This window comes from Ovis aries, chromosome 3, assembly GCF_016772045.2.
Source record: "Ovis aries strain OAR_USU_Benz2616 breed Rambouillet chromosome 3, ARS-UI_Ramb_v3.0, whole genome shotgun sequence".
Lineage (NCBI taxonomy): Eukaryota > Metazoa > Chordata > Mammalia > Artiodactyla > Bovidae > Ovis > Ovis aries.
Genome location: NC_056056.1, coordinates 18,318,645 through 18,345,295, shown reverse-complemented (window position 1 = coordinate 18,345,295; position 26,651 = coordinate 18,318,645). Strand labels below are relative to the sequence as shown.

Here is a 26,651-nt window from a genome sequence, read left to right as displayed (position 1 = left end):
AAGATCCCCTGGAAAAGGAAAGGCTACCCACTCCAGTATTCTGGCCTGGAGAATTTAATGGACTGTATAGTCTGTGGGGTCGCAAAGAGCCTGATGCGACTGATCGACTTTCACAGCAGCAACATGACATCACTGGAATATTTGTGACTTAATTAGGGGCAATATGTAGCAGGCAAGCCTTTTACGGTGTCTTTACCACCTGTATTCTTTAGTCAGTATTTGACTCTGCAGATTTGAGAGATATTTTCAGATCTATACAGCTATTAATAAGTAAATTTTTATTTTTGTTTTATTTAGTTCTGGCCTTAGGACCCTGTACAAAGGAATGTCTAGTATCATGCTTGTGACTGGCCTAGGTTTGTACAGTGCTTTATAAATACCCATAGGCATTCATGATTTGTGTTTCACCCAAGGGGGATTTTTCTTCTAGAATAATGTAATAAATATACACATCCTAAGGGGCTTGGGACAGTTGTGACAGATGTCACATTAGGTCTTGTTAATTATCAGAATCTAATAAAGTGAACTTTTCCTTTTTTTTCTTTTAGCTCCTGGTATTACAGCCTTCACTTTGCTGGTATCTTAGTATTATTGTTGCTGCCGGTGAAAAAAACTCAGAAAGGAAAGAGTACACATGAAAACGTTCAGCTGTCACGATCCAAAAAGTTTGATGAAAGAGACAGTTCTTTGGGACAGAATAGTTTTTTCACAACAAACAGTGTTTGCAATCAGAATCAAGAAATAGCTTCTAGACATTCATCATTAAAGCAATGATGAGGAAAGTACTCTGACGGCTATTTTCTATATGTTAAGGGGAACCAATCTTAGCACCTTTCAAGGGGTCTGTGTCTGTTGGGGAAGGGATCACATGGGGGGAAATCAGCCAGTTTTAGGTAGGGAATTCCCTGTATACCAGCTGGGAAATGGAGCGAAATACCCCTCCCATGCCATGTCTGGTGGGCCACGCCTTATCAAAAAATATTTCCATTATTTCAGTGGGCACTCAGGACCTCAGCATATGTCCATAGGGTCGTATGTGTGCCCTGTTGCTGAATGTACGCTGTGTGTCCCAAGGCACTGAAGAGAGGGAAGAATAATCATGTCACTCTGGATGACTGAGAAAAATTAACTTCTCCAAATGAATGTCTTGCCTTAAACCCTCTATTTCCTAAACTGTTGCTTCCTAAATGGTATTTTCAAGTGTGGCATTGTGTGAACGCTCTTTCACTATTTGATGTTGTGTGCTCCACAGGAATTCCAGAAGAATTTGAACAGGATTATTTAAGATTGTGGATACTTTAAAATGCAATAAACATCGCAGTATTTGAAGGGTTTTCCTAAAGTTTCTCAGATGACTACAGTATGTAGTAGAACTGTAAGCAGTGGCGGATGCCAAATTGTAGGTAGTTTATTTTCCTGGAGAATTTGATCACCCTGTGTCAGACAGAGAACCCTCAAGGAAGGACTCCTTAAACATAATGAAAGGTTGGTGATGTGATATTTTAAGCTTATTCTTCTTCAAAAAAGAAGATGACCAACGAAAGAAGGAAGGCATGAATGAAGCGCTGCCCGTGGCCCGTGGCACCTGTGTTCATACACACGCCTGCACGTGGCAGGGGTCCAAGGCTCAGTGGAAGTGCTCTTCACCCCTATTTACCTGAGTTCTGTGTGATCCTGTAAGACATAAAAGTTTAATAACTTTATAATCACATTGGATTTTAAAGAAATGTATCAAACATAAATTATATAGAATTATAAAAGGATAATGAAAGTAATAGCGGGAGATTGCTTGAAGGCTTTGAAAGAGACATCACTGAGTGAAATCACTGTCTAGCGAATCACTTTTTAAATCCTTGAACAGTTGAATTCGTATTTGGTTACGTTTTAGGAAAATGGAAACTTCAAAGCCATTGGGTCTGAGCCACCTTTGTAGAGAACAATATAGATTAATTTCCAAACTCTTTTAACTTCTCCCATGAAAGTTTTACCGTTAACTCTTGTTAACGAGTTTTAGATTCTTAAAGCAGAAAATGTGCTTTTTATCTTACAGGCCATTTTCACCATAATTCATTTTGCCTTCAGTAGCTGGATTCCTCCGTTGATCCCACAGTATTATGATGCTGCAGCAGTGAAAGCAGAGGAGAGGGGTGTGGCGCCAGCTTGGTATCAGGGTTCTGGTGGCCCAGGGTGATGATGAATGATGGGCCGACAGGGAGAAGGATGGGCAGGGTCTTCTGACTTCACTTTTATGTGACCTTTCTTTTGTGGAATTTATTTTCTTTTTTGCCTTAAATTTTTAAATGAAATGCAAATTGTCTATCTATGATGAGTCTCTTTTTTTCCCCCCATCATTAATAAATTTGCAAATGAAAGTTAATGACAGAACAACTCTTTGGCTTAAGCTGTGTAGTATTTCATTTCAAGACTAAAGGAAAAGGAAGTGTGCTTGGCACTTCTGAGGTCTAATCAGTAAAAACACCTTCCCAGAGCTTTAGGAATAACCTTGTCTTTATTGATATGAAATGTTTTTATTTTTCTAAAGGTAATTTTTTTCCCACACCTGATGAGGTTAGCCAGCCATGCCCTGTTACCTCCTAGGAAAGGGTGGAAGGCTAAATAAATTTCTCTGTTTTCCCACACACTTGAATTTAAGTGAACTGTGAGAGGCTAGAAAAGAGTAATCATGGAAAGTATGTGCGCCCCCTGCTCCAACCCCATACCATGCCTCCTCCATTTAATGCTGCAGAGAATCTGATCACTATTGAAAAAAAAAAAACCACAAAGAGAGTAAAAGACAACTCTAGGCATGTTCTTGCCTGGAGAATCCCAGGGACGGTGGAGCCTGGTGGGCTGCCATCTACGGGGTCGCACAGAGTCGGACACGACTGAAGCCACTTAGCAGCAGCAGCAGCAGGCATGTCATAAATGAAAACAAGAAAGTGTAATAAAAGCTCTTTTTGTTCAGCCTGCCTAGCCATTAACAAATAATCATGATTTAGTTCTATTATCTGATTATATTTTATTTCTCAGCCTGTAAACCTTGGTGATGGACAGGGTGGCCTGGCATGTGCTGTGATTCATGGGGTCACAAAAAGTCAGACACGACTGAGTGACTGAACTGAACTGAAACCTAATATCACCCGTAGCTATTTTTTTGCTCAGTGAATGTTATCACAGCTCTACCATCTAGAAAGCAAGGCAGTTGATGAATTTTCCAATTACTTTGAAGATACTACATCATATATGTATATATACAGTTGTACTGATTTCCATCCCCCTGGATTATCTAGATTTTGTTTCTGTATGACATGGATTTTTGAATAGCTTTTCTTTAATTTTGGACAACTTGTAAGTATGCAATCTAGAAGACAAACTAAAGAATTCTGATTCTCAGCTTGACCTTCCTCCTCAAGAAGAGACTTTTTGTGCTCTATAAATTGAATATATCTATTTGAAGTGTTGTAAGGGTTAATACTTCTAATTATGGTAGAAGAATTGAAAACTGGTATATCTCTACTATGTTAAAGGGATTCATTATAATATATGATTGCTGCTTTTTTAATCAACAAGATTCAGTTCATATTTATATTATTTCTTCATTCTTCAATTATCATGAAACCACTCCAGTTATATTTTTGGTTATTATTTTACTACTCAGGGAAAAAAATGAACAAAATAATTCTTTTTCCCACAGTTTTATTTTTTGAAACCATAGCAGTTAATTTATTTTGATGTATCTCCTTGTCACCATTATACAACTGGCTTTTTCTTAGTTTTTAAAATAAACATTTTTAATCGGAGCTCAGGGTAATTGAAGAAATTTATTTAGTTTCTAAAATACCCAGTATAATAGAGGAGGTTTATTTGGCTTCCCAAATATCCAGCCACCACTTATGCCTCCACCATAATTTTGGTTAAAAAAGTATTTTTATTAATTGATTCCCACTATGTGAAATTCACATACAGGATTTCCACAGATACCAGGTTTAAGGGAAAAAATCGCAGTATTAAAGAATGGTTTTTAAATACGAAGGTAAGGGATTTCCCTGGTGGTCCAGTGGTTAGGATGCCGAGCTTCCAATGCAGGGGGCACGGGTCTGATCCTTGGTTGGAGAACTAAAGATCCTGCATGCTGTGTGGCACGGCCAAAAATAAAATAGAGAAGTTAAACTTTTATATGTATGTGTGTGTGTGTATACATATACATATATATATACATATACATACATAAATTAAAGATGGAGGTAACCCACACCAAAGCACTGATTGTCCTGGGAGGAGACCTGGGCATTCATCAGACACTGTCATTAGGGAGCCTTGTGACGTGGGCATGTGACCTGCCCTCCAGAGGAAATTTCCTTAAGAAGCCCAGAGGGTGAGTTCCCAAAGTTTATGAGCAGTTGTGTTTGTAGCGATTGGAAACCATTTGCAGCATCTGTAAGAGTCACCATCAGGACTGTCTTCATGGCCATTTACTTTGACAGAGCTCAAAGCCCTGACTTTTCAAAAGGTTTTTGAGGCAACAGAGGAAAACCTTACAATCCTTTAACTCAGAAGGCCTGGCAGCATTCCATTTCTACTGAATACAGCCCTTAAAATGAAGCTTTCATAATGAAATAGTGTCCACTGATGAAAATATTTTCTCTTTTTGCTTTCTCTGCTTTTTTGGTTTCTGTCTGTGCTATGTACAATTGAAGATACGTGCTAAAAAATATTTTATATGAATTGACAGTTTTATTGGACAGGGTTTATCAACTTCTCAAATATTATTTAAAGAAAACTTGGTTATACTTTATTTTAAACTACAGAAAATAATTAAAATGTTGCCATTAAAATAATCCTAAAATACATACTTTTATTCAAGGACTAGATGACATATAGGACAAGAATCTTTCCTATTTAAAATGTATACCTTGTAAATTTCACTTGTAAATTCATGACCACCTCTGGCCATTTATGCTTTTTTTGTTTCCTTATTTTAAGTTGTCCTAAATTATTAGTTTATTAATTTAAAGAGTTCTGCATTTTAGTTGAAAGAAAAAAAATTACTTGAGAGAATAATTGTTTCAGAATGGTGCTTCTTATTACTGTGTCAGCGAAGCATTTGTCCCAAGTTTTAGATACAAACCAGTATTTTGTGGAGTTTTATTCAGCCACTAATAGTCCATCCTAGCTGAAGTTGAATATACCAAATTTGACAGAGGTGCAGAATTATTTCTAAATAACACTGTGAAATGTAATCCTAACTGCCCTCAAGGACCTAATAAAGCTACACTTAACCCAGTGTACATTTAACAAACACCTGATCGTTTATACACTTCAGTTAGATGCTGAAGTTCTGCTTTCTATAGCCCTTCCTTGTAAAAGTGCTAGTGTAACAGGGCACACTCCTTATCAAGAAGAGAAAGATTGGCATTAAAAAAAAGAAATGCCACTCTGAAATGTGGATTTGCAAGACTAGGATGCAGAGGGTCTCCATGGTGTTTTACTTCAGCACCACGTAGACAAATCTATTTATAGTAATTTATTACAGAAGAAAATTTTAAATGAAATTTTCCATATTGGCATTTTGTAGGACTGCTCTTAGAATCAATGACTAAGCTGCTTTTTCAGGCTCTTGTACAGAGCGTGCAGCCAATTACATTTTACTTGGTGGGCTGCTTAATAATGTTTTTATATATTTTCAAATAATATTTATTGTAAGAGGTTTCTAACATTATGCAAACCCCAGTAAAGAACTGACTCTACAGGTCATTGATTGAGAAGACTTCCTGAAATGGAGCCTAAAGACACATTTTTATGCCAACTAATTTGTCTTGCCTTTAAAACATTATAACTATCTTCTTTCAGTACATCTTTTATAAAGCAAAGAAAAACCCCTGAGACTTTATGTTCTATAAATGAGAGTGTAAAGATCCATGAAAAATGACTATCTAAAGCTTACTCGGTGATGCATAACCATCTCTCCAGTCACATTTTATCAAATTTTGCTCCTATAAAAAGAAATGGAAATAATAATGGAAAACCAAAAGTTACAGAGCACCATCAGTGGAATAACTAACCATTTTCTTAATAACACATTTGAAATGGAAAAAGTGACTGGCTGCCTTTTACTGGAGTCATAAATGACTGTATCCTGCCCAGTCTCTGTGCTGGAGTTACTTTGAGAAGCTGATCTGTTAATATTCCTCTTTGTTTTTTCTTACTAAAGGGCAAACACATGTAAAGGATTTCAGATATGCTTCTTTTATGATATTAAGTATTTCTGGTTCTGTATCTATGGGTTTGTCATCAAAGTACATTTGCTCCTGACTTTTTATTACAGGACAGAGGAATCAAATGTCTGGCACACACTCGCTCCATCTCCAGTCACCTGTGCACAGCTGTCTCCCCAGACGTGCAGGAGCATGATGGAAAGCAATAGGAATGAAAGTAAAAATAATTGTGGCAAAACAAGAGAAACCCTCCTCCATAGAGTGTGGAAATGTGTGATTTCATTCCTGCCTTCCTTTAAAGGTTGCATCTTGATGTCTGCGTAGGAGTAGTTGAGCATTGTCACCCCAACACGAGGGGCTCTGAGCTCCAGCAGCTGGTATTCAAAGCCCTTTGCTTGCCGTCCCTGGGGGAGAACAAATAGATTGTGGTGTTCTGTGCTTTATGTTTTTATGATTCCAAAATATTTTTTTAAAGAAGTGTTATTTTTTGACAGATCCGTGAACTAGTTCCTGTTGTCTGGTAAATGAAAACTACCACTGTGTCCGTTACACTGTGACGTGATGTTTCATAACCACTCATTTCTAGTCTGCGTCCCAAGAGCTGCACTGGTAGCCTATTGCGGGGTTTCAAAGATGTTTTTTCTAATTTGTGTGTCTTAAAAAATGATTAAACAGTAGTTTAAAATATTTATGTGTGTGTTTGCTAATTGCACAGCCTTTAAATTCAGTCTCTAGAACTATCAGAGAAGTAATGGTCATGAGAAGTAATGGTCTCTTTTCATTGAAGGATTCTTCAGTTGGGTGGTAATACTCCCAGGAGTCATTGACTTTTTAACTGGTTAAAAAAATATTCAAAAGAAACTATTGTCAATTATAAACACTTGGGGAGGCAGTTAGAACAACTTTAGTAGTATATAGCAACAGAGGATGAGATAGTTCGATGGCATCACTGACTCAATGGACATGATCTTGAGCAAATTCTAGGAGATGGCAGAGGACAGAGGAGCCTGGCGTGCTGCAGTTCATGGGGTCAAAAGAGTTGGACATAACTTAGTGACTTTATGTTCTAAAAGAACAAACAGCAAAGTGAGGAAGATGCTGCCTGTCCTCAGTTACAAAGAAAAAGAGTTGACTTTCCCAGTCCTGCTGTTGGCATGTCCACTGCACTTGTATCTGGATCTGGTTTTTGCTTTTGTGAAACAGAGTGTTGGGACAGCCACTCGGTCTCTGTACCATGATTACAGACTTAAGGGAATTTTGGAATGCACTTCCGGTTCTTGCAGATGCGGTCTTGGACAGCTGTGGGGAAAACATATTATGTTGTACTTTTGTACAGAGATGCTAGATGAATACCTACGAGCAAGTCCAGTTTCGATCCTTTCTCGCTGGAAGGCAGCGATGGCAGGTTTGAATGACCCCATTTGGAGGTTCGTGAAATTGAGCCATGACCAAGCATTGCCTGCCAACACGGTACCTCCATCGGCTTGTCCTGACAGGCTCAGCAGCGAAGGTAACTTGATTCACTTCACAGTAGGAGAGGCTGGGAGGCCAGGTAATAACAGGACTCTCCTTGTTTATAGATGAACATTGTAAGAGGTTTTTTTTTTTTTTTCTATCAATTCTTCATTCCACAATTATTTAATGAGTTCCAGCCCAATGTATTAGGTAATAAAAGAATAAATCAGGTCCTTGCCATTGAAGAGCTAATAAATAGTCACCATATAATATGGTAAATGCTTTATTAGAGGCAAGAACTATTGGTGGGGTTGGGGGGGCAGGAAGAGGCACAGAGGAGTTGGCACTTGGGTTTGCAAGGAAGTGTTTTATTGGGCTGAGAAAGAGGTGCAAGGGGAACTAATTAGAAAAACAGTTTGTGGTTAGTATTCAGTAGCTAAGTCGTGTCCAACTCTTTGCGACCTCATGGGTTGCAGCATGCCAGGTTCTTGCCCTCCACTATCTCCTGGAGTTTGCTCAAGTTCATATCCACTGAGTTGGTGATGCCATCTAATCATCTTATCCTCTGCTACCCCCTTTTGCTTTCAGTCTTTCCCAACATCAGGGTCTTTTCCAATGAGAAAAGCATATGTCAAGAGATTTATAGTGTTCACACAAATAGAATAAAAACAGAGTCATGCAAGTTTTGGTCTAGTATGTGCTGACTTTCTATTTAACAATAACTTCATTCCCCCCAGTTAGAAAAGGGAGTAATAGGAAAACATTGAGTTTAGCCAATGCTAAAAAATAAGACTTTACAAGCTATTTCAAGCATATAGTTCAGTACAGAACTTTAAAACAGATTCTTATGTGCCCACCACTCAGAACAGATGTTTTTGCTTTGCCACGTTAGGTTTAAAGTTTTTTTTTTTCATAGACGATTGTACATAGGGCCAGCTCACCTGCCCCGGCCTCTTCCCCCTCCCCCGCCCCCTCCCTCTTCAAAAGTCACATCAATGTGAGCCTTTGGGGTAAGCTTTTCATTTGATCACATTCATTCTTAAAAGCTTAGCCATGTGACTTAAAAATAATTTTGTGCTCACTTCAGTTTTCTCGGTGTTTATAGCAAGATGGGTTATATTGGCTCCACCTGTTTGTTGCTAGAGCTACATGTCAGGTCAGATTTTTAATGTCATTAGATGGCATTTCTCTTTACTGGTAAGATCCTTTCTATTACGATGGGTCTTTTATTTTTTGAGTCTGCTTTGTTTTGTGCTTGAGTCTTCTTTTTAATTGCACCATCCTAAGTGACACCCATGGTGTCCTTTAGCCCAGACTGATACTCCTCCCAGCAGAAGGGTAGGTCTCGATCCACTAGCCAGGGTACAGCTGGATGCTCTGTGCCCAGTAGAGAGGTGCCATTCACCCATTGCCATCGCTTTTTTTCAGGATGAGCATGCCAACTTTAGAAAAGCAGGCCTAGGATCTCAGCTTAGCTGCCTGCTGTTGATAACCATCAGTGCAGAAGTCAGCTGCCCAGCATCCTGAGACCAAAGGCCATGAGAAGATGAGGCCCTTCCAGTTGGCCAGATGGGCTGCCAGTCCCCCAGAAAGTTAAGTTCCTGTTTTATCTCTCCTTTTTTAATGCATTGAGTCATCAGCCTCAAGAAGAGGCTATAGAAAGATAAAATAGCAAGTACTGGAAATCCATCCTACAGTCCTGAACCTCTACAATAAATCTTACAGGAAGAGTCAGCATGGCACCCCTGCTTCTTAATTGTCCCCAACACTCACTGAGCCACTTCTGCAAGGGTCGTTTCTTGCCTCTTACTGAATGAGGTGGTTAATTCTCTTTTTGTGTCGTTCAATCTCCACCGAATTTGGTTATGTTGACCACACTCTTGAGGTTCTTTTCTCAGCGTCTGTGAAACTGTCCCTGGCTTCTCCTGCCTCTGGAGAATCGCTCTTAAGTCAGCTGAGATTCCTCGTCTTGGCTTTAGTTCACACACTCGTCTGCTCACATAGGTCCTCTGAGCTGGTCCTACCTTCAGCTCAGACCTCTGTCCCCTAACTACCTCTTACTCCAACTCCAGCTACCGGAAATCACAAGCAGACTCAGAACATCCAAACCTGTCATCCTGTTCCATCACCCCCAAAACGTGTGATTCCTCTTGCCCTGCTCAGGTCATTTAACGTCGTGACCGTTTCCTTGGTTTCCCAAGTCAGAAGCCTGTCCATCCCCTCACCCTTTTTGCGTTGCCCACCATCATGTGTCGCCAGCCCCCATGTGTCCTCCCTCCTGGTCAAGTGGCTCCATTTCCACCAGCCCTGGCTCCCCATTCCTCACCTAGCTCAGCAACAACCTTCCAACCAGTCCTCCATCCTCCAGCTGTCAGTCTCTAAAATGCGGTCTTGAGTCATCTTGCCAAAGTCAACGGATCAGGTTTTTATTTTCCTGCTTCAAAAATGAAACTGTTAACTAAAGCCTTTGTGATAAACTCAAAACTTTCCATGGTCTAATAACCCCTGCTTAGCCCTCAGCGTGCTTCTCTCTCCTGATATACCCCCTCCCAGTAAGACATAGTGCCATAGATTGAATCCGTCCCCCAAAGTTCATGTTGAAATCCTAACTCCAAGGTGATGGTCTTTGGAGATGAAGTTTGGGGTGAGTGATTGGGTCATGAGGGCAGGCCTTCATGAATAGGGTTTATTGCTCCTACAAAAGACTCCAAAAAAATCTGAAGAAGAATATGTATATATATATACATACATATAAAATATACATATCAGTTCAGTTCACTTGCTCAGTTGTGTCTGACTCTTTGTGACCCCATGAATCTCAGCATGCCAGGCCTCCCTGTCCATCACCAACTCCCAGAGTTCACTCAAAAAATCCATCGAGTCGGTGATGCCGTCCAGCCATCTCATCCTCTGTCGTCCCCTTCTCCTGCCCCCAATCCCTCCCAGCATCAGAGTCTTTTACAATGAGTCACCTCTTCGCATGAGGTGGCCAAAGTACTGGAGTTTCAGCTTTAGCATCATTACTTCCAAAGAAATCCCAGGGCTGATCTTCCTTAGAATGTACTGGTTGGATCTTCTTGCAGTCCAAGGGACTCTCAAGAGTCTTCTCCAACACCACACTTCAAAAGCATCAATTCTTCAGCACTCAGCTTTCTTCACAGTCCAACTCTCACATCCCTACATGACCACTGGAAAAACCATAACCTTGACTAGATGGACCTTTGTTAGCAAAGTAATGTCTCTGCTTTTCGATATGCTATCTAAGCATCTTTTAATTTCATGGCTGCAGTCACCATCTGCAGTGATTTTGGAGCCCAAAAAAATAGTCTGACACTGTTTCCACTGTTTCCCCATCTATTTGCCATGAAGTGATGGGACCAGATGGCGTTATCTTCGTTTTCTGAATGTGGAGCTTTAAGCCAACTTTTTCACTCTCTTTCACTTTCATCAAGAGGCTTTTTAGTTCCTCTTCACTTTCTGCCATAAGGGTGGTGTCATCTGCATATATGAGGTTATTGATATTTCTTCCAACAATCTTGATTCCAGCTTGTGCTTCTTCCAGTCCAGCGTTTCTCATGACGTACTCTGCATATAAGTTAAATAAGCAGGAAGACAATATACGGCCTTGACGTACTCCTTTTCCTATTTAGAACCTGTCTGCTGTTCCATGTCCAGTTCTAACTGTTGCTTCCTGACCTGCATACAGGTTTCTCAGAGGCAGGTCAGGTGCTCTGGTATTCCCATCTCTTTCAGAATTTCCCACAGTTTATTGTGATCCACACAGTCAAAGGCTTTGGCATAGTCAATAAAGCAGAAATAGATGTTTTTGCAACAGAACTCTGTTGCTTTTTTGATGATCCAGTGGATGTTGGCCATTTGATCTCTGGTTCCTCTGCCTTTTCTAAAACCAGCTTGAACATCTGGAATTTCACAGTTCATGTATTGCTGAAACCTGGCTTGGAGAATTTTGAGCATTACTTTACTGGCATGTGAGATGAGTGCAATTGTGCGGGAGTTTGAGCATTCTTGGGCACTGCCTTTCTTTGGGATTGGAATGAAAACTGACCTTTTCCAGTCCTGTGGCCACTGCTGAGTTTTCCACATTTGCTGGCATATTGAGTGCAGCACTTTCACAGCATCATCTTTCAAGATTTGAAATAGCTCAATAGGAATTCCATCACCTCCTCTAGCTTTGTTCGTAGTGATGCTTTCTAAGGCCCACTTGACTTCATATTCCAGGATGTCTGTCTCTAGGTGAGTGATCATACCATCGTGATTATCTGGTTGTGAAGATCTTTTTTGTACAGTTCTTCTGTGTATTCTTGCCACCTCTTCTTAATATCTTCTGCTTCTGTTAGGTCCATACCATTTCTGTCCTTTATCGAGCCCATCTTTGCATGACATGTTCCCTTGGTATCTCTGATTTTCTTGAAGAGATCTCTAGTCTTTCCCATTCTGTTGTTTTCCTCTATTTCTTTGCATTGATCACTGAGGAAGACTTTCTTATCTCTTCTTGCTATTCTTTGGAACTCTGCATTCAGATGCTTTTATCTTTCCTTTTCTCTTTTGCTTTTGGCTTCTCTTCTTTTCACAGCTATTTGTAAGGCCTCCTCAGACAGCCATTTTGCTTTTTTGTATTTCTTTTCCATGGGGATGGTCTTGATCCCTGTCTCCTGTACAATGTCACGAACCTCTGTCCATAGTTCATCAGCACTCTATCTATCAGATTTAGTCCCTTAAATCTATTTCTCACTTCCACTGTATAATCATAAGGGATTTGATTTAGGTCATACCTGAATGGTCTAGTGGTTTTTCCCTACTTTCTTCCATTTAAGCCTGAGTTTGGCAATAAGGAGTTCATGATCTGAGCCACAGTCAGCTCCTGGTCTTGTTTTTGTTGACTGTATAGAGCTTCTCCATCTTTGGCTGCAAAGAATATAATCAATCTGATTTCGGTGTTGACCATCTGGTGATGTCCATGTGTAGAGTCTTCTCTTGTGTTGTTGGAAGAGGGTGTTTGCTATGACCAGTGTGTTCTCTTGGCAAAACTCTATTAGTCTTTGCCCTGCTTCATTCTGTACTCCAAGGCCAAATTTGCCTGTTACTCCAGGTGTTTCTTGACTTCCTACTTTTGCAGTCCAGTCCCCTATAATGAAAAGTACATCTTTTGGGGGTGTTAGTTCTAAAAGGTCTTGTAGGTCTTCATAGAACCGTTCAATTTCAGCTTCTTCAGCGTTACTGGTTGGGACATAGACTTGGATAACTGTGATATTGTATGGTTTGCCTTGGAAATGAACAGAGATCATTCTGTCATTTTGAGATTGCATCCAAGTACTGCATTTCGGACTCTTGTCGACCATGATGGCTACTCCATTTTTTTAAGGGGTTCCTGCCCACAGTAGTAGATACAATGGTCATCTAGAGTTAAATTCACCCATTCCAGTCCATTTTAGTTCTGTGTTTCCTAGAATGTTGATGTTCACTCTTGCCATCTCCTGTTTGACGACTTCCAATTTGCCTTGATTCATGGACCTGACATTCCAGGTTCCTATGCAATATTGCTCTTTACAGCATCGGACCTTGCTTCTATTACCAGTCACATCCACAACTGGGTATTGTTTTTGCTTTGGGTCCATCCCTTCATTCTTTCTGGAGTTATTTCTCCACTGATCTCCAGTAACATATTGGGCACCTACCAACCTGTGGAGTTCCTCTTTCAGTATCCTATCATTTTGCCTTTTCATACTGTTCATGGGGGTCTCAAGGCAATAATACTGAAGTGGTTTGCCATTCCCTTCTCCAGTGGACCACATTCTGTCAGACCTCTCCACCATGACCCGCCCTTCTTGGGTGGCTCCGCAGGACATGGCTTACTTTCACTGAGTTAGACAAGGCTGTGGTCCTAGTGTGATTAGATTGACTAGTTTTCTGTGAGTATGGTTTCAGTATGTCTGCCCTCTGATGCCCTCTTGCAACCATCTACCGTCTTACTTGGGTTTCTCTTACCTTGGGTGTGGGGTATCTCTTCATGGCTGCTCCAGCAAAGTGCAGCCTCTGCTCCTTACCTTGGACAAGGGGTATCTCCTCACCAACACCCCTCCTGACCTTGAGCATAGAATAGCTCCTCTAGGCCCTCCTGTGCTGACGCAGCTACCATATTCATATACATATGAATGAATGAATCATTTTGCTGTATGCCCAGAACTAACACAACATTGTAAGTCAACTAGACTTTATTTTTAGGGGCTCCAAAATCACTGCAGATGGTGACTGCAGGCATGAAATTAAAAGACGCTTACTCCTTGGAAGGAAAGTTATGACCAACCTAGATAGCATATTTAAAAGCAGAGACATTACTTTGCCAACAAAGGTGCGTCTAGTCAAGGCTATGATTTTTCCAGTGGTCATGTATGGATGTGAGAGTTGGACTGTGAAGAAAGCTGAGCACCGAAGAATGATGCTTTTGAACTGTGGTGTTGAAGAAGACTCTTGAGAGTCCCCTGGACTGCAAGAGATCCAACCAGTCCATTCTAAAGGATATCAGCCCTGGGATTTCTTTGGAAGGAATGATGCTAAAGCTGAAACTTCAGTACTTTGGCCACCTCATGTGAAGAGTTGACTCACTGGAAAAGATTCTGATCCTGGGAGGGATTGGGGGCAGGAGAAGGGGACGACAGAGGATGAGATGGCTGGATGGCATCACTGACTTGATGGACATGAGTCTGAGTGAACTCTGGGAGTTGGTAATGGACAGGGAGGCCTGGTGTGCTGTAGTCCATGGGGTCACAAAGAGTCGGACATGACTGAGTGACTGAAATGAACTGAACTAAACTGATACTTCAATAAAAAAAAAAATTAAATTTTAAAAACACCCCTGACAGCTCCCTTGCCCCTTCCACCATGTGAAGATATAGCAAAAAGTTGGCCATTTGCACCCTGGAGGAGGGCTCCCATCAAAATCTGACCATGCTGGCATCCTGGTCTTGAACTTCAAACCTCCAGCACTGTGATGAAGAAGTTTCTGTTGTGTGAAGCCACCCATTCTCTGGTGCCTTGTCACAGCTGTCTGAACAGGTTAAGGCACCTTCTCCTCGAGACAGGTTGGGTCATTATTCTTCCTTCAGTCTCTCTCCCTTGCCTCTTACCTGGTGCCCCTTTTATCGAGAATCCCCATCTACACCACATCCTCCCCACCCTTCCCTTCCCACTAACTCCTGCTTTGTCATTGAGGGGCAGCCTCTCCGTCACTAGTCAGGAAAGTTCAGTGAGCTTGCGCTGTGTGCCAGGCTCAAAGATGAATGTGAGCGTGCTTAGTCGCTCTGTCGTGTCCGACTCTTTGCAGCCCCGTGGACTGTAGCCTGGCCGTCTCTTCTGCCCTCCAGGCTCCTCTTATCCATGGAATTTTCCAGGCAAGAATACTGGAATGGGTTGCCATTTTCTACTCCAGGGCATCTTCCCAACCCAGGGATTGAACTCACGTCTCTTAAGTCTCCTTCATTGGCAGGAGGATTCTTTACCACTAACGCCAGCTGGGAAGCTCACTAAGGTGAATGCTAAGCATCAGACATGAGGTGCTTTTCCTTAGGCAGCTCTTCCTAAACCTCACCATCACAGGTTCTCTATTCTCATATGCACCTTACCGTCATCACTCAGTGCTGTCATTGTTAATATATAATATATATATGTTCAGAGTTGTGCAGTCAAAGGAGGAGGTAGGGTGACGAATGCAGAACAACATGCAAATTCATGAATTATCTGTATTTACTCCAGACTAATAAACTAAGTCCTCTAGTTATGGGACTTCCATTCCCAGGGACCCTTATTACTGGCCGCAACTTGTGGTTGACATAGGGATAGAGCCTCAAAGTCCCCACATCGCATGGGAGAGACACAAACGTGTCAAGATGCTTACCTACTAAAGGCCACATTTAAGTCACGAGGACCATGTACATCTCAGGTGTGGGTATAAACAGAATCATTTAGAAAGACAATCATTGCTATATATGTGCTAAACTGAAGCAATCTATAGTTCTTAATACAAATAAATTACCTTTTACACAAAGCAAGGACGTTTTGTGGAATTTGATAAATTTTAGAAAATCTACAGTACACCAAAACCCATAACACTGAGACTGAAGGTGTTTTGGATAAACCATAACGTCGTACAGTATAACACAGGGAACTATATTCAATATCCTGTGATAAACCATTATAGAAAAGAATATACAAAAGAATGTGTATATATATATATATATATATGTATGTGTATATATGTGTGTGTGTGTGTGCATGTATGTGTGTGTGTTCAGTTGCTCAGCTGTGTCTGACTCTGTGGCCCCATGGCCTGTACTCACCAGGCTCCTCTGTCCTTTGGATTTTCCAGACAAGAATAGTGCAGTGAGTTGCCATTTCCTCCTCCAGGGGATCTTCCTGACCTGGGGATCAAAACTACATCTCTTGCATCTCCCGCATCAGCAGATGGATTCTTTACCACTAACATTATCTGGGAAGCCATATATATATATATATATAACTGAACCACTTTTCTGGACAGAGAAATTAACATTGTAAATCAATTATGCGTCAATAAAAAACAGACTGAAGGTGTTTTGTAGACAAGGTTAAGTGTTTTCTATCTGAGCCTTCAGATTAGGAATTACTCATCGGTTCCTCCATACCCAAACTAGCTGATGTCCCCACCTTTTACATTAGGCACCACACAGCTAGTAAAATGCATTCAGAGGAGTCAAACAAGCACCCATCGTTCTGTTATTGACAACCAATTTTGATATTTTGGGGTTATTTCTAGTCTTTTTTTCCCTACTGCTAGATAAAGAGCTATATTTTACAAAATAATTTTTTAAGCTTCATTTTTCACCGATATTTTGTATCTATCTTTCCCTATTTCACCTAATCAGTTTACTTAGAAGGACAATTTCAGGAAAAGAGAAATAAAGGCTGCAGATTAAATAAGCCACATGAATGTCACTTCAGTCGTGTCTGACTCTTTGTGACCCTCTGGACTGTAGATCGCCAGGCTCCTCTGTCCATGGGATTATCCAGGCAAGAATACTGGAGTGGGTTGCCATGCCCTCTTCCAGGGGCTCTTCCCGACTCAGGGTTCGAACCCACATCTCCTGCCTCTCCTGCATTGCAGTCAGATATTTTTACCGCTGAGCCACCGGGAAAGCCCTAAATAAGCCACATGCTCACTGAACTCTACTGCACCCTGTAAAAACCAGAAAATCCATTGTCAGGTTCTTTTATAAATGTATGTGAAGCAGTAAGAGAGTAGGTCACATCTGCTTCTCTGGCTTTATACTGGGTGCACAGTATTTCCCTGAAAGTGATTTTATTTCAAGGACACATCAGGCCATGTATAGATAAGATGTATTAAAACTTGTATCAACTTTCATCAAGAACAGATAAATAGACAATGGAATGATTCAAGACAGATTCAATGTAAGGAAACTACCCAAATGACTGTCATCTGACTCTCTGAATCAGTTTGCTAAGGGAGAAACTGACTAACAGTGAAGAACTATGGAATCTTATTGCCAACAATCATGTGCCCCTGACATTTTATTCCACTAGAAATTTGGACCCATAAGCCACAACTTAGTAAATATTTTTAGTATATCGTGGTGGTGCTTTTTGGTGCAACTTCCTCTGTGGATGGCTAAACAATTTGAGCTTCATGCTGCCACGAAGAGTGCATGGAAGCGTCTTTTACATCCAGAGTCATAGCATTTGAATGCGTTTATGTTTGCCCGGTCATCTCTATTTTCATCAGTATTCAAAATAGAAAACTTAGCTATCCCCCTACAGCTCTGTACAGACCACCACCAACTCTCTCCCCAGCCTGCCACTACCTGGGATTCATGGCACATTTTTGGTAAAATAGCCTCTATTTCCTCAAATTTCCTACACCTTTTGTGCTAATGAAAACCCAGGCTGTGACTTCCCTTGAAGACTTCACAAATGGTAGCTGATTTTCCTTGCTCATCACTGGGCCTAGAGGTAGGGTGGGTACCTTCCCTCCTCACTGCTTTCTTCCTAAAATGCCAGAGTTTAGAAGCTCATGTCATCCTACCTTGCTGCCACCATCAACAGACTTCCCTAGTCACGCCCTACTAGAAAAGATGTTTGGGAACGTATGTACACCCGTGGTGGATTCATGTCAATGTATGGCAAAACCAATACAGTATTGTAAAGTAAAATAAAGTAAAAATAAAAATTAAAAAACAAAAGAAAAGATGAAAATCTGGTTATTGTCATTCTCCAACACAAGACCCTTGATGATGTCAGTATCCTTGGAGAAGAGCCTGCCAACACTCTGGCCTCCCGGTTGCCTGCCCAGCTGTCCTCCCATGATCCAGCCCCCATTCTACTCAGATCCCTTGTAGATGTGCATTAGATCTTGTTATCAAACGTCAACAGTCTCCATTTCCTGCCTTTCACTCCCAACCACCTCCCACTCTCTGTCTCACCCCCTTTAGTAGACAGACCCCATCAACTTTTTTTTTTTTTTTCTTTTTAAGTCAGGGGAAAGCGTGACACCATGATCCAGTGATCTTAACTGGATCCAGTGATTTTAACTCACGTCCTTACTCCTCCAGGTGGCGCTCGGGGTAAAGAATCCACCTGCAATGCAGGCGATGTAAGAGACACAGGTTTGATTCCTGGGTAGGGAAGATCCTCTGGAGGAGGAAGTGGTAACCCACTCCAGTATTCTTACCTGGAGAATCCCACGGATAGAGGAGCCTAGCAGGCTACAGTGCATGTAGTTGCAGAGAGTCAGATACATCTGAGTGTGCATATGCAACCTAACTCCTGTCTTAACCTGCATAGACTCTCTGCTCTGTAATTAGTTTGTAGTAATGCTTACTACTACGGCTTGAGCCCTGTTGACTGCTACAGGCTTCTGTCCTAAAAGCACAGAGATTCTGATGAATTCTATGTTGTGTGACCCAGCAAAGAAGAAAAATGAAGTGCTGAACATTGCAAAAATATGTTCTCAAATAAAAAGTTTATTTTATATATGTGTATACCAAATACTTTGGGACTTCCCTGATGGCTCTGTTTGTAAAGAATCTGCCTGCAATTCAGGAGACCCAGGTTTGATCCCTGGGTGAGGAACATCCCCTGGAGAAGGGCACAGCAACCCACTCCAGTATTCTTGCCTGGAGAATCCCATGGGCAGAAGAGCCTGGCAGATTATAGTCCATGGGGTTGCAAAGAACTGGACATGAGTGAATGACTAAGCACATACCAAATACTTTATATATATATACGCTAAGCTTTTTAGAATAGTCTTAGATTTACAGAAAGTGTGGTAAAGATAGTATAGCATTTCCACATACTCCACATGTTTCCCAATGGTTAACATCTTACGTTAGCCACAATAATAAACCAATGTTAAATAAAGTTCACACTTTATTCAGATTTTCTTGGCCTTTTTGTTTCAAATCTCTTTTTTAGAAGTCAGGAAACTCTGAGTAGTAAGTTAAGGGAGATCGCTTCTTCAAATGTTTCTGTATTTTTTGAATACTTTATAATGAACACATATTCCTTTTTTAGTCAAAGAAAAACATTTTCTTAAAGCAAGGTGGTGTGTCAAAGATCTTAAGATTTCTGTGGAAAATCTGATGTACAATGAAATTGAAACCATGTGAAAAGATTGAACTGCTGAAGTCATTATCTCAATATGCTGATCCTGTTGAAACAGATGAAAGTGTGATTAAAATTACAGTCTTGATGGGAAGAGTGGTGAGAACTTGAAAGCTAACTCATGTTCTTCCCTCTCCATAACATCACATGACAAGTAGGAAAGCCAGAGTCTTGAAGTGATTTGAGTGATCCTGAAGCAAGAAACCCTCAGGATGCCTTTGCCAGAAAGATTTAGGCGAGCTGCATAAACCCCCAAAAGACCAATGGACAGAGTGATCCATTTGAAACAAAATTGAGGAGAAAGCATTTCAGTTCTATTTTTACAACTGTCATATCATCACAGGATGAGAGTTTGAGTCCACAAATATGAAAGGAGTCAACGACATTTGGCAGCAGTGAGAAAATATTTATTATCACAATAGATAAAATTTACTAAATGTAACCACTAAGTAAATGAGAAGAATGGGCTACAGTGGAGTTAAAAATCAACTTTAAACAAGGTCCTACTGTAGAGCACAGAGAACTTTACCAGTGTAATAATGGAAAAGAATATGTAAAAGAAATATATATATGTGTAACTGGATCACTTTGCTGTAGAGCACAAACTAACATGACATTGTAAATCAACTATGTTCCAATAAAAAACGGGAATTAAAAAAATTTTTTTTAATCACTTTATTTTTCCTGAGGACAGCTCCTGTAAACGCTCCCTGTCTACTTCTTGTTTCCTGGGCAACATTTCTGATTGGCCTTATAATTTTCATAATCTTTTCTCCTCAGTCTTGGACCATCGAATATCACCTAATCACGTTTGGTCATTAAAATTCCTTATTTTAGTAATGAAATGCTTAATCTGAACTGTTAATAAAACCCCTGAATATAAGGTTTCTCCCTTCCCCAGTTTAGACTTGCCATAGAGGGGAGGCGTGTGTGCATGCTAAATCTCTTCACTCATGTTCAACTCTCTGAAGCAACGCTATGGACTATAGCCCACCAGGCTCCTCTGTCCATGGGATTCTGTAGGCAAGAATACTGGAGTGGGTTGCTGTAGTGGGAATTTCTAATAATGTACTTTCACAGCCTTGAGAAATTTCATAGAAATAGCACCTGGAAAAACAGCATATATCAAGAAACTGTGTTGATGATTATTTTTCATGTTTTTCTTAGAATAATAGCCTTGTTACAACCCTAAAGCCAGACCCAGAAGGAAGTATAATTGAGATCATGAAAGCATGGACTTTGGAATACTGGGTTGGCTTGGCGTTAGGTATGAACACTGCCTACGCACTTGCTGATTGTTCCTGAGACTATCCCAGAAGGAAACGACCTAGGATAAAAAACAAGGAGAGCTGGATTATGTCAATGTAGTGTCTTGGGAAAGATAGATCAAAGAAAGTTTTGTAGTCTGCAATTAGGAATAAAAGCTGGACTCAGAGTGGACTCTGCATCTCAGTTGAATAGAGGCTGCCGGTCCCCTGACCCATTGTGTAGATTTTGTGTTCTGTTTTCATTCTCTTTGTTTGCTCCTGGACCTTTAGGGCAACAGGTTGCCACGTCCTCCTTCATGGGATCTTCCCGACCCAGGGATTGAACCCATGTCTCTATGTCTCCTGCATTGGCAGGTGGTTTTTTTTTTTTTTTTTTTTTTACCACAAGCACCACCTGGGAAGCCCATGGAAGGGGGACTCTTGTCTATAAATCCATTCCCCTTCCAGGGTTCCTCCACTTTCCTGCCATCCTTGAACCCCACCCTCCTCCTCCACTCAAATGTTCACTAAAGGAAAGCCTGTTTCTAGTAGCTTCTTTCCTGGCTGCCATCTGGACTACTTTGAAAATGTTTCTAAAAGGACGATTTGTACACCGAGTACCTTCAGGATTTCTACCTGGCAGGAAGAGGCAGGGAGTGGGTTTGGGCAGCGTGGGCAGTTGTTTTGTCAGTGTCTGAGAAGGAATGTCCCACTTCCAGACTGGTTTGTAAAGCTCTTGACTGACAACCCCCGAACTGTGGTGGTGTGGTGCTTGGGACAACCTGAGCTGGAGAGCCACCACGTCCTGCCCCACCCCGCCCTCTCGCCTACTGTTGGATTCCAGTTGCCCCAAGGCTGGCACCCTGTTTGCACTGGTTCAGTGCCCCTCCCCATGGTTCATACCTGGAGGGCAGGAGCCAGCCTAAAGCCAGCCCCTGGGCTTGTTGTGGAGCAGCTGGTTCACCAGCCAGGGGGTGCTGCTGGAGTGAGAGGTTACGAGGTGAAGGGGCTGGGGCTGGCAGTGGTGAGGGAGGCTGGAAGGTGAAGTCATAGGAGAAGTTCTTCTCAAAGAGATGTTCCATGGGGGGAATGCTCAGAGACTCCAGATCCCCGTGTCCCCGAGGCACCATTTCCCAGCCCACACACCTCATGGAGACCTGTCAATGTCCACCTGCTGATACATAATCTACATTTTCCCTTTGGTTCCACAAACTCATCCAGAAAGCCTGTCAGAATCCCCAGGGAAGAGCCAATCTGTGCTCAGGAGTAGCTCAGATGTCAAAAAACTCAAAGGCGAGGCTTAACGTATAGACAATGTTCTTAGAAGCACAGCAATCTGCATTTTCCCAGTACTGGGAACGCTGGAAACAAATTTAACCATTGAGAGATGAGAGTGCAGCTTTTTTGTGCATGGTATCTTAGAAGGTGTCAGGAAGTCTAGTGAGTCTCATCTCATTTTTAATATTGTTGCTCAGGGATTCTTAACCATGTTTTGTGTTACAGTCCTTTTTGGCAGACAGGTAAGACCTACGATTCTTTTCCCACAATATGTTTAGATTGATAAAATAAATATGATTACAAAATACACCAAATACTTTGCCAACAAATGTACATATAGTCAAAGCTGTGGTTTTTCCAGTAGTCATGTATGGATGTGAGAGCTGGACTATAAAGAAAGCTGAGAGCCAAAGAATTGATGCTTTTGAACCGTGGTGTTGGAGAAGACTCTTGAGAGTCCCTTGGACTGCCAGGAGATCAAACCAGTTAATCCTGAAGGAAATCAGCCCTGAATATTCATCGGAAGGACTGATGCTGAAGCTGAAGCTCCAACACTTTGGCCACCTGATGCCAAGAGCAGACTCATTAGAAAAGACCCTGATGCTGGGAAAGACTGAAGGCAGAGAAGGGGACGACAGAGGATGAGCTGGTTGGATGGCATCACCGATTGGATGGACATGTGTTTGAGTAAGCTCTGGGAGATGGTGAAGGACAGGGAAGCCCAGCATGCTACAGTCCATGGGGTTGCAGAAGAGTCGGACACAACTAAGTGACTGAACAACCACAACAAAAGACACCATAATATTAAAATGCAGTCATTTAAATATAAAAAAAGAACACCACCACAACAATAATAACAAAAGAAAGCCTGTCAAATGCCTTGCTGATTTTTCAGATGGTTCATTATGATGAAAGCCCCAGCTCCCATACTGGGGCCACAGATCCCCATGAAACCACACATTCCAGTTCCCTTGTTATTCTCACAAACAGTCCTACTAAAGGGCCACCTGCTTTCCCGTGCAGGTCCTCAAAAGATTGTTTGACATTGAAAAAGGACATTAACATTTGAAATCACTTCTCTGGACACACTGGGACAAAACCGAAGATTGAGAATGGTGTTTCACTGGGATCAACTACGGAGATATTTTAAAAATCTCCAGCAAGAGTCAAGTTTTTTTTTATTTTTTTTTTTAATGAACTAAGGATGATTCTGATGTACCAAGTTTGGGCACTATTGAAAAGCATCTCCTAATGAATCAATCTGACAACTTATGGAAAAAGCCAACAAAGAGCCAGCATCCAGTCCCACATCAGGTGTGGATGCCTAGGACCATGAGAGGGCACACAAAGTGTGTGATAGAGCCTTAAATTGTGCTTTTTCTTCCTTGAAGGCTTGCCAAGGCCACTCACTACTCTAAACCAGGTGAGGGAAAGTGGTGTGAAATAAGGATGGAGTGAACTTATAGTGTGGAGAAGGCAATGGCAACCCACGCCAGTACTCTTGCATGGAAAATCCCATGGACGAAGGAGCCTGGTGGGCTGCCGTCCATGGGGTCGCTAAGAGTCGGGCACGACTGAGCGACTTCACTTTCATTTTCACTTTAATGCATTGGAGAAGGAAATGGCAACCCACTCCAGTGTTCTTGCCTGGAGAATCCCAGGGACGGCAGAGCCTGGTGGGCTGCCGTCTATGGGGTCGCACAGAGTCGGACACGACTGAAGCGACTTAGCAGCAGCAGCAGCAGCAGCAGCAGAACTTATAGTGGGGGAGAGACAGGCTAAACATGCTTTCACAGGTACTTTCTAGTACCTCCTGTGCCCCAGGACTGTAGACTAAGAAGTTAATAGAGTTAATAGAAGTTAACAGAAGATGGATGATGAACTCTTCTTGAGGTCACACAGAAAGCTACACAAGAGAGGACCTCTTAGACCGCCTCCTGTTGGTCTAAGACAAAAAGAATTCATCTGTCAGACTCAGCTGGACAACAGGTGGAGAGGAATCTCCAGGGGGAGAGAGGACAGCACTCTGGAAACAAAGTGGAGGTGAGACCGAGTATGGCCTGATGTTCCAGGAACTGAACTTGCCAGCCTGGGATGGGGGCAGGGGAGAGTGGTGGACAGCAGAATGGCAAGATGTTTGGCAGGGGCCAGCTCCACAGGAGACACGTGTGTTAGGTTCTATTTGGGAATTTGTTCTATGGAAACTGAAGGCTGCTGAGAAGTTTAATCCAAGTGACATGATCCCCAATCTCCTGGGGATCGCCAGCAGAGGGATGGGGAGGGTAATTGGGGGCTTTTGATATAGTCCTGCTGGGGAGCTTCTGAAGCCTTTAAGCAGATGAGGGATGATGAAAGTGGCTATAGTCAGGCAGTGGGCTGACTGGGTGACATCAGGGAGGGGCAGAGGAGGGGGTGTGTATCTTCCCAATTCCTGTCGTCGTGAAGGGAGACAGGAGGCAGGTCCCCTGCCAGCGTCAGTACACCAGGGTCACATCAGGTGTGATCACACCAGATCGGAGGCTGAGGATCCCAGAGCTGAGCTATAAACCCTAGAAAAAATCAACCAACTTGAGGGAGGCGAAATGCGAGAAAAATTAGGAGAACTAAAGTCACAGAAGCCCAGGGAAGGAAATATTCCAGGATGCAGTGGTCAAGGAAACTGTGAGTGGAAAAGCTGTCAATCACGTTTGGCCGCAGGCAGGTCAAAGGTCCCTTGTGCGGGGGCCGGGGTGAGGCTGGGCTGCGGTATTGCTGAGGAGGGAAATAAGAAAGCGGTCAGGCGGTGGCTCTCGGCGCCAGGATTACAGACCCCGCAGGGGCTCTGGGTTCGGGAGGATTTCAGCCGGCCTCCACCAGCAATGTGTTTTGAAGTTAAAGATTGCGTTTTATATCCCTGCATAAGCTTTGATGATAATGGTGAGGAGGGATAATAAACTCACCAAAATATGAAGAGTGACAGTGACGATGAGTTATATACTGCCTGGGGCGCTTGCCAAAATACATCTACTTGGAGGTTGGAGAGAATGTTCAGAGGACGGCTTGCCTCTCCGGCGCCCGCAGCCCCGCCTCCTTCAGGCTCCCTGGTCAGCTGACAGGGGGCGTGGCCACCCGTCACCCCGCCCCGCAGCCTAATGTCACGTGATCTGCCAGTTCTGGGCGATAGTTTGAAAATGGCCGCCGGGTGTGGTGAGGGGAACGCGCTGAAAGCCCCCGTCACCCCCTTTCTAGTCTTCTGACAGCACCTGCGGCAAAGCGGCTCCTTTCCGCCTCAGCGGTGGGCGCCGTTCTGGGGCCAGGTTGTGAGACGGTTAGTGTGGTGGTCCGCGGGGAGGGGCGGTGTGTGTTTCTGTGTGTGTGTGTGTGGTGAGGGGGGCGAGGCCGGTAGGAAAGAAGCCCTGGTTTGTGGGGGGATGTTGCCGAGCGAGGAGAGACGGCGGCGATCGGGCGGGGAGGGAGCGAAGGCCTGCTGAGGAAGGGTGAGGCCGGGTGTGGGGAAGGGAGGGTGGACGGGTGAGGAGGGGGCGACGCAGGGCGCGCGGCTGGGTCGGGGAAGGTAGGGGGCGGGCGGGGGCGCAGGGCCTGGCTCTTAGGGCGGATCCGCGCCTGCCGGGAGCGCTGGGACGGTCTCGGACTTGCTGTCCCCAGTGGTCAGCTTCTCCCGGGGCTGCGATGGGGGATGTGTGTGACACAGGTGGGTTTTTTTTTTGGTTCGTTTTTCACCGGGCAGCCTCAGGCACACCCACCACCACCTTGAGAACCACCTTAGGCGGTCGCGCGAAGGCAGGCGTCCCAGATTCCTTTTCCCTGGGCTTTCCAAGGGCGTGGTGGTTGGGTTTTCTCGTTTTTTGTTTTCTCACCGGGCTCCATTACTCCATTGTCCACTGCAGGCCATTATTTCAGCTAAGTATCAGCGAGCCATTGATTACGATGCTTCCATGATTTCTTTATAACGAAGCGACTTCTTTCTCAGCCACTGACGTTTGGTTAGTTTTCTTTCAGATTGTTTTGACACATATAAAGGTTTAAACCTATTATTATTTAAACCTCTTTTATTAATAACTATGGACCCGTCTTTGGTAGCCGCTAGGGGCACCGGTTAAAAATGTGGCTTTCTTAGCCTTACCCTCAGAATTCCCATTCAGCAGACCTGGGGTGTGGTTCAAAATTCCTACCCCCCATCTCCACCTTCCGACGGGTAATTCTAATGCGTTTTGTCAGTGCCTCAACTTAGAAGACACTGAGGGTGAGACGTCTAAATTTTTTTTTAAGCTCCTGAGGTGATCTGATGCAGAGCCAAAGTTGAGAAATACGGCGGCAAGGTTGTGTTCTTTGTTCTCTAGCTTTACCAGCGAGGAAACCTTCATCAGAATCATTTTGCGCTGCTTGTTAAAATGTCAGTTTCTGGGCCCCAGATCTACTGGGGGAAAAGCCCAAGGAATCTGTATATTGGCAAGCTTCCCCAGCAACTTTGCATACAAGTTTGAGAACCTTTGTTTTACACTCTGAATGACTTCCAGATTTGTTTTTCCTAATCCGACTGCAAGGAGATCCAACCAGTCCATTCTAAAGGAGATCAGTACTGAGTGTTTGGAAGGAATGATGCTAAAGCTGAAACTCCAGTACTTTGGCCACCTCATGTGAAGAGTTGATCATTGGAAAAGACTCTGATGCTGGGAGGGATTGGGGGCAGGAGGAGAAGGGGATGACAGAGGATGAGATGGCTGGATAGCATCACCAACTCAATGGACGTGAGCCAGCCTGAGTGAACTCTGGGAGTTGGTGATGG

General features: G+C 42.8%; 2 protein-coding genes across 16 annotated transcripts in view; both read left to right on the top strand.

Moving 5' to 3' along the window:
- Positions 1-6,902, top strand: part of MBOAT2 (membrane bound O-acyltransferase domain containing 2) — a 107,900-nt gene extending 100,998 nt beyond the window's left edge. Inside the window, exon 13 of the mRNA XM_004005673.5 lies at positions 549-6,902. Coding sequence (XP_004005722.2) covers positions 549-774 — 226 coding nt within the window. The 3' untranslated portion in view covers positions 775-6,902. The remainder of the gene's footprint in view (positions 1-548) is intronic.
- Positions 6,903-25,023: 18,121 nt separating this feature from the next.
- Positions 25,024-26,651, top strand: part of KIDINS220 (kinase D interacting substrate 220) — a 91,251-nt gene continuing 89,623 nt past the window's right edge. For all 15 annotated transcript variants that reach the window (XM_027966499.2, XM_027966496.2, XM_060411840.1 and 12 more), the window contains exon 1: positions 25,024-25,172. The gene's annotated coding sequence lies outside the window, so the exon portion shown is untranslated. The remainder of the gene's footprint in view (positions 25,173-26,651) is intronic.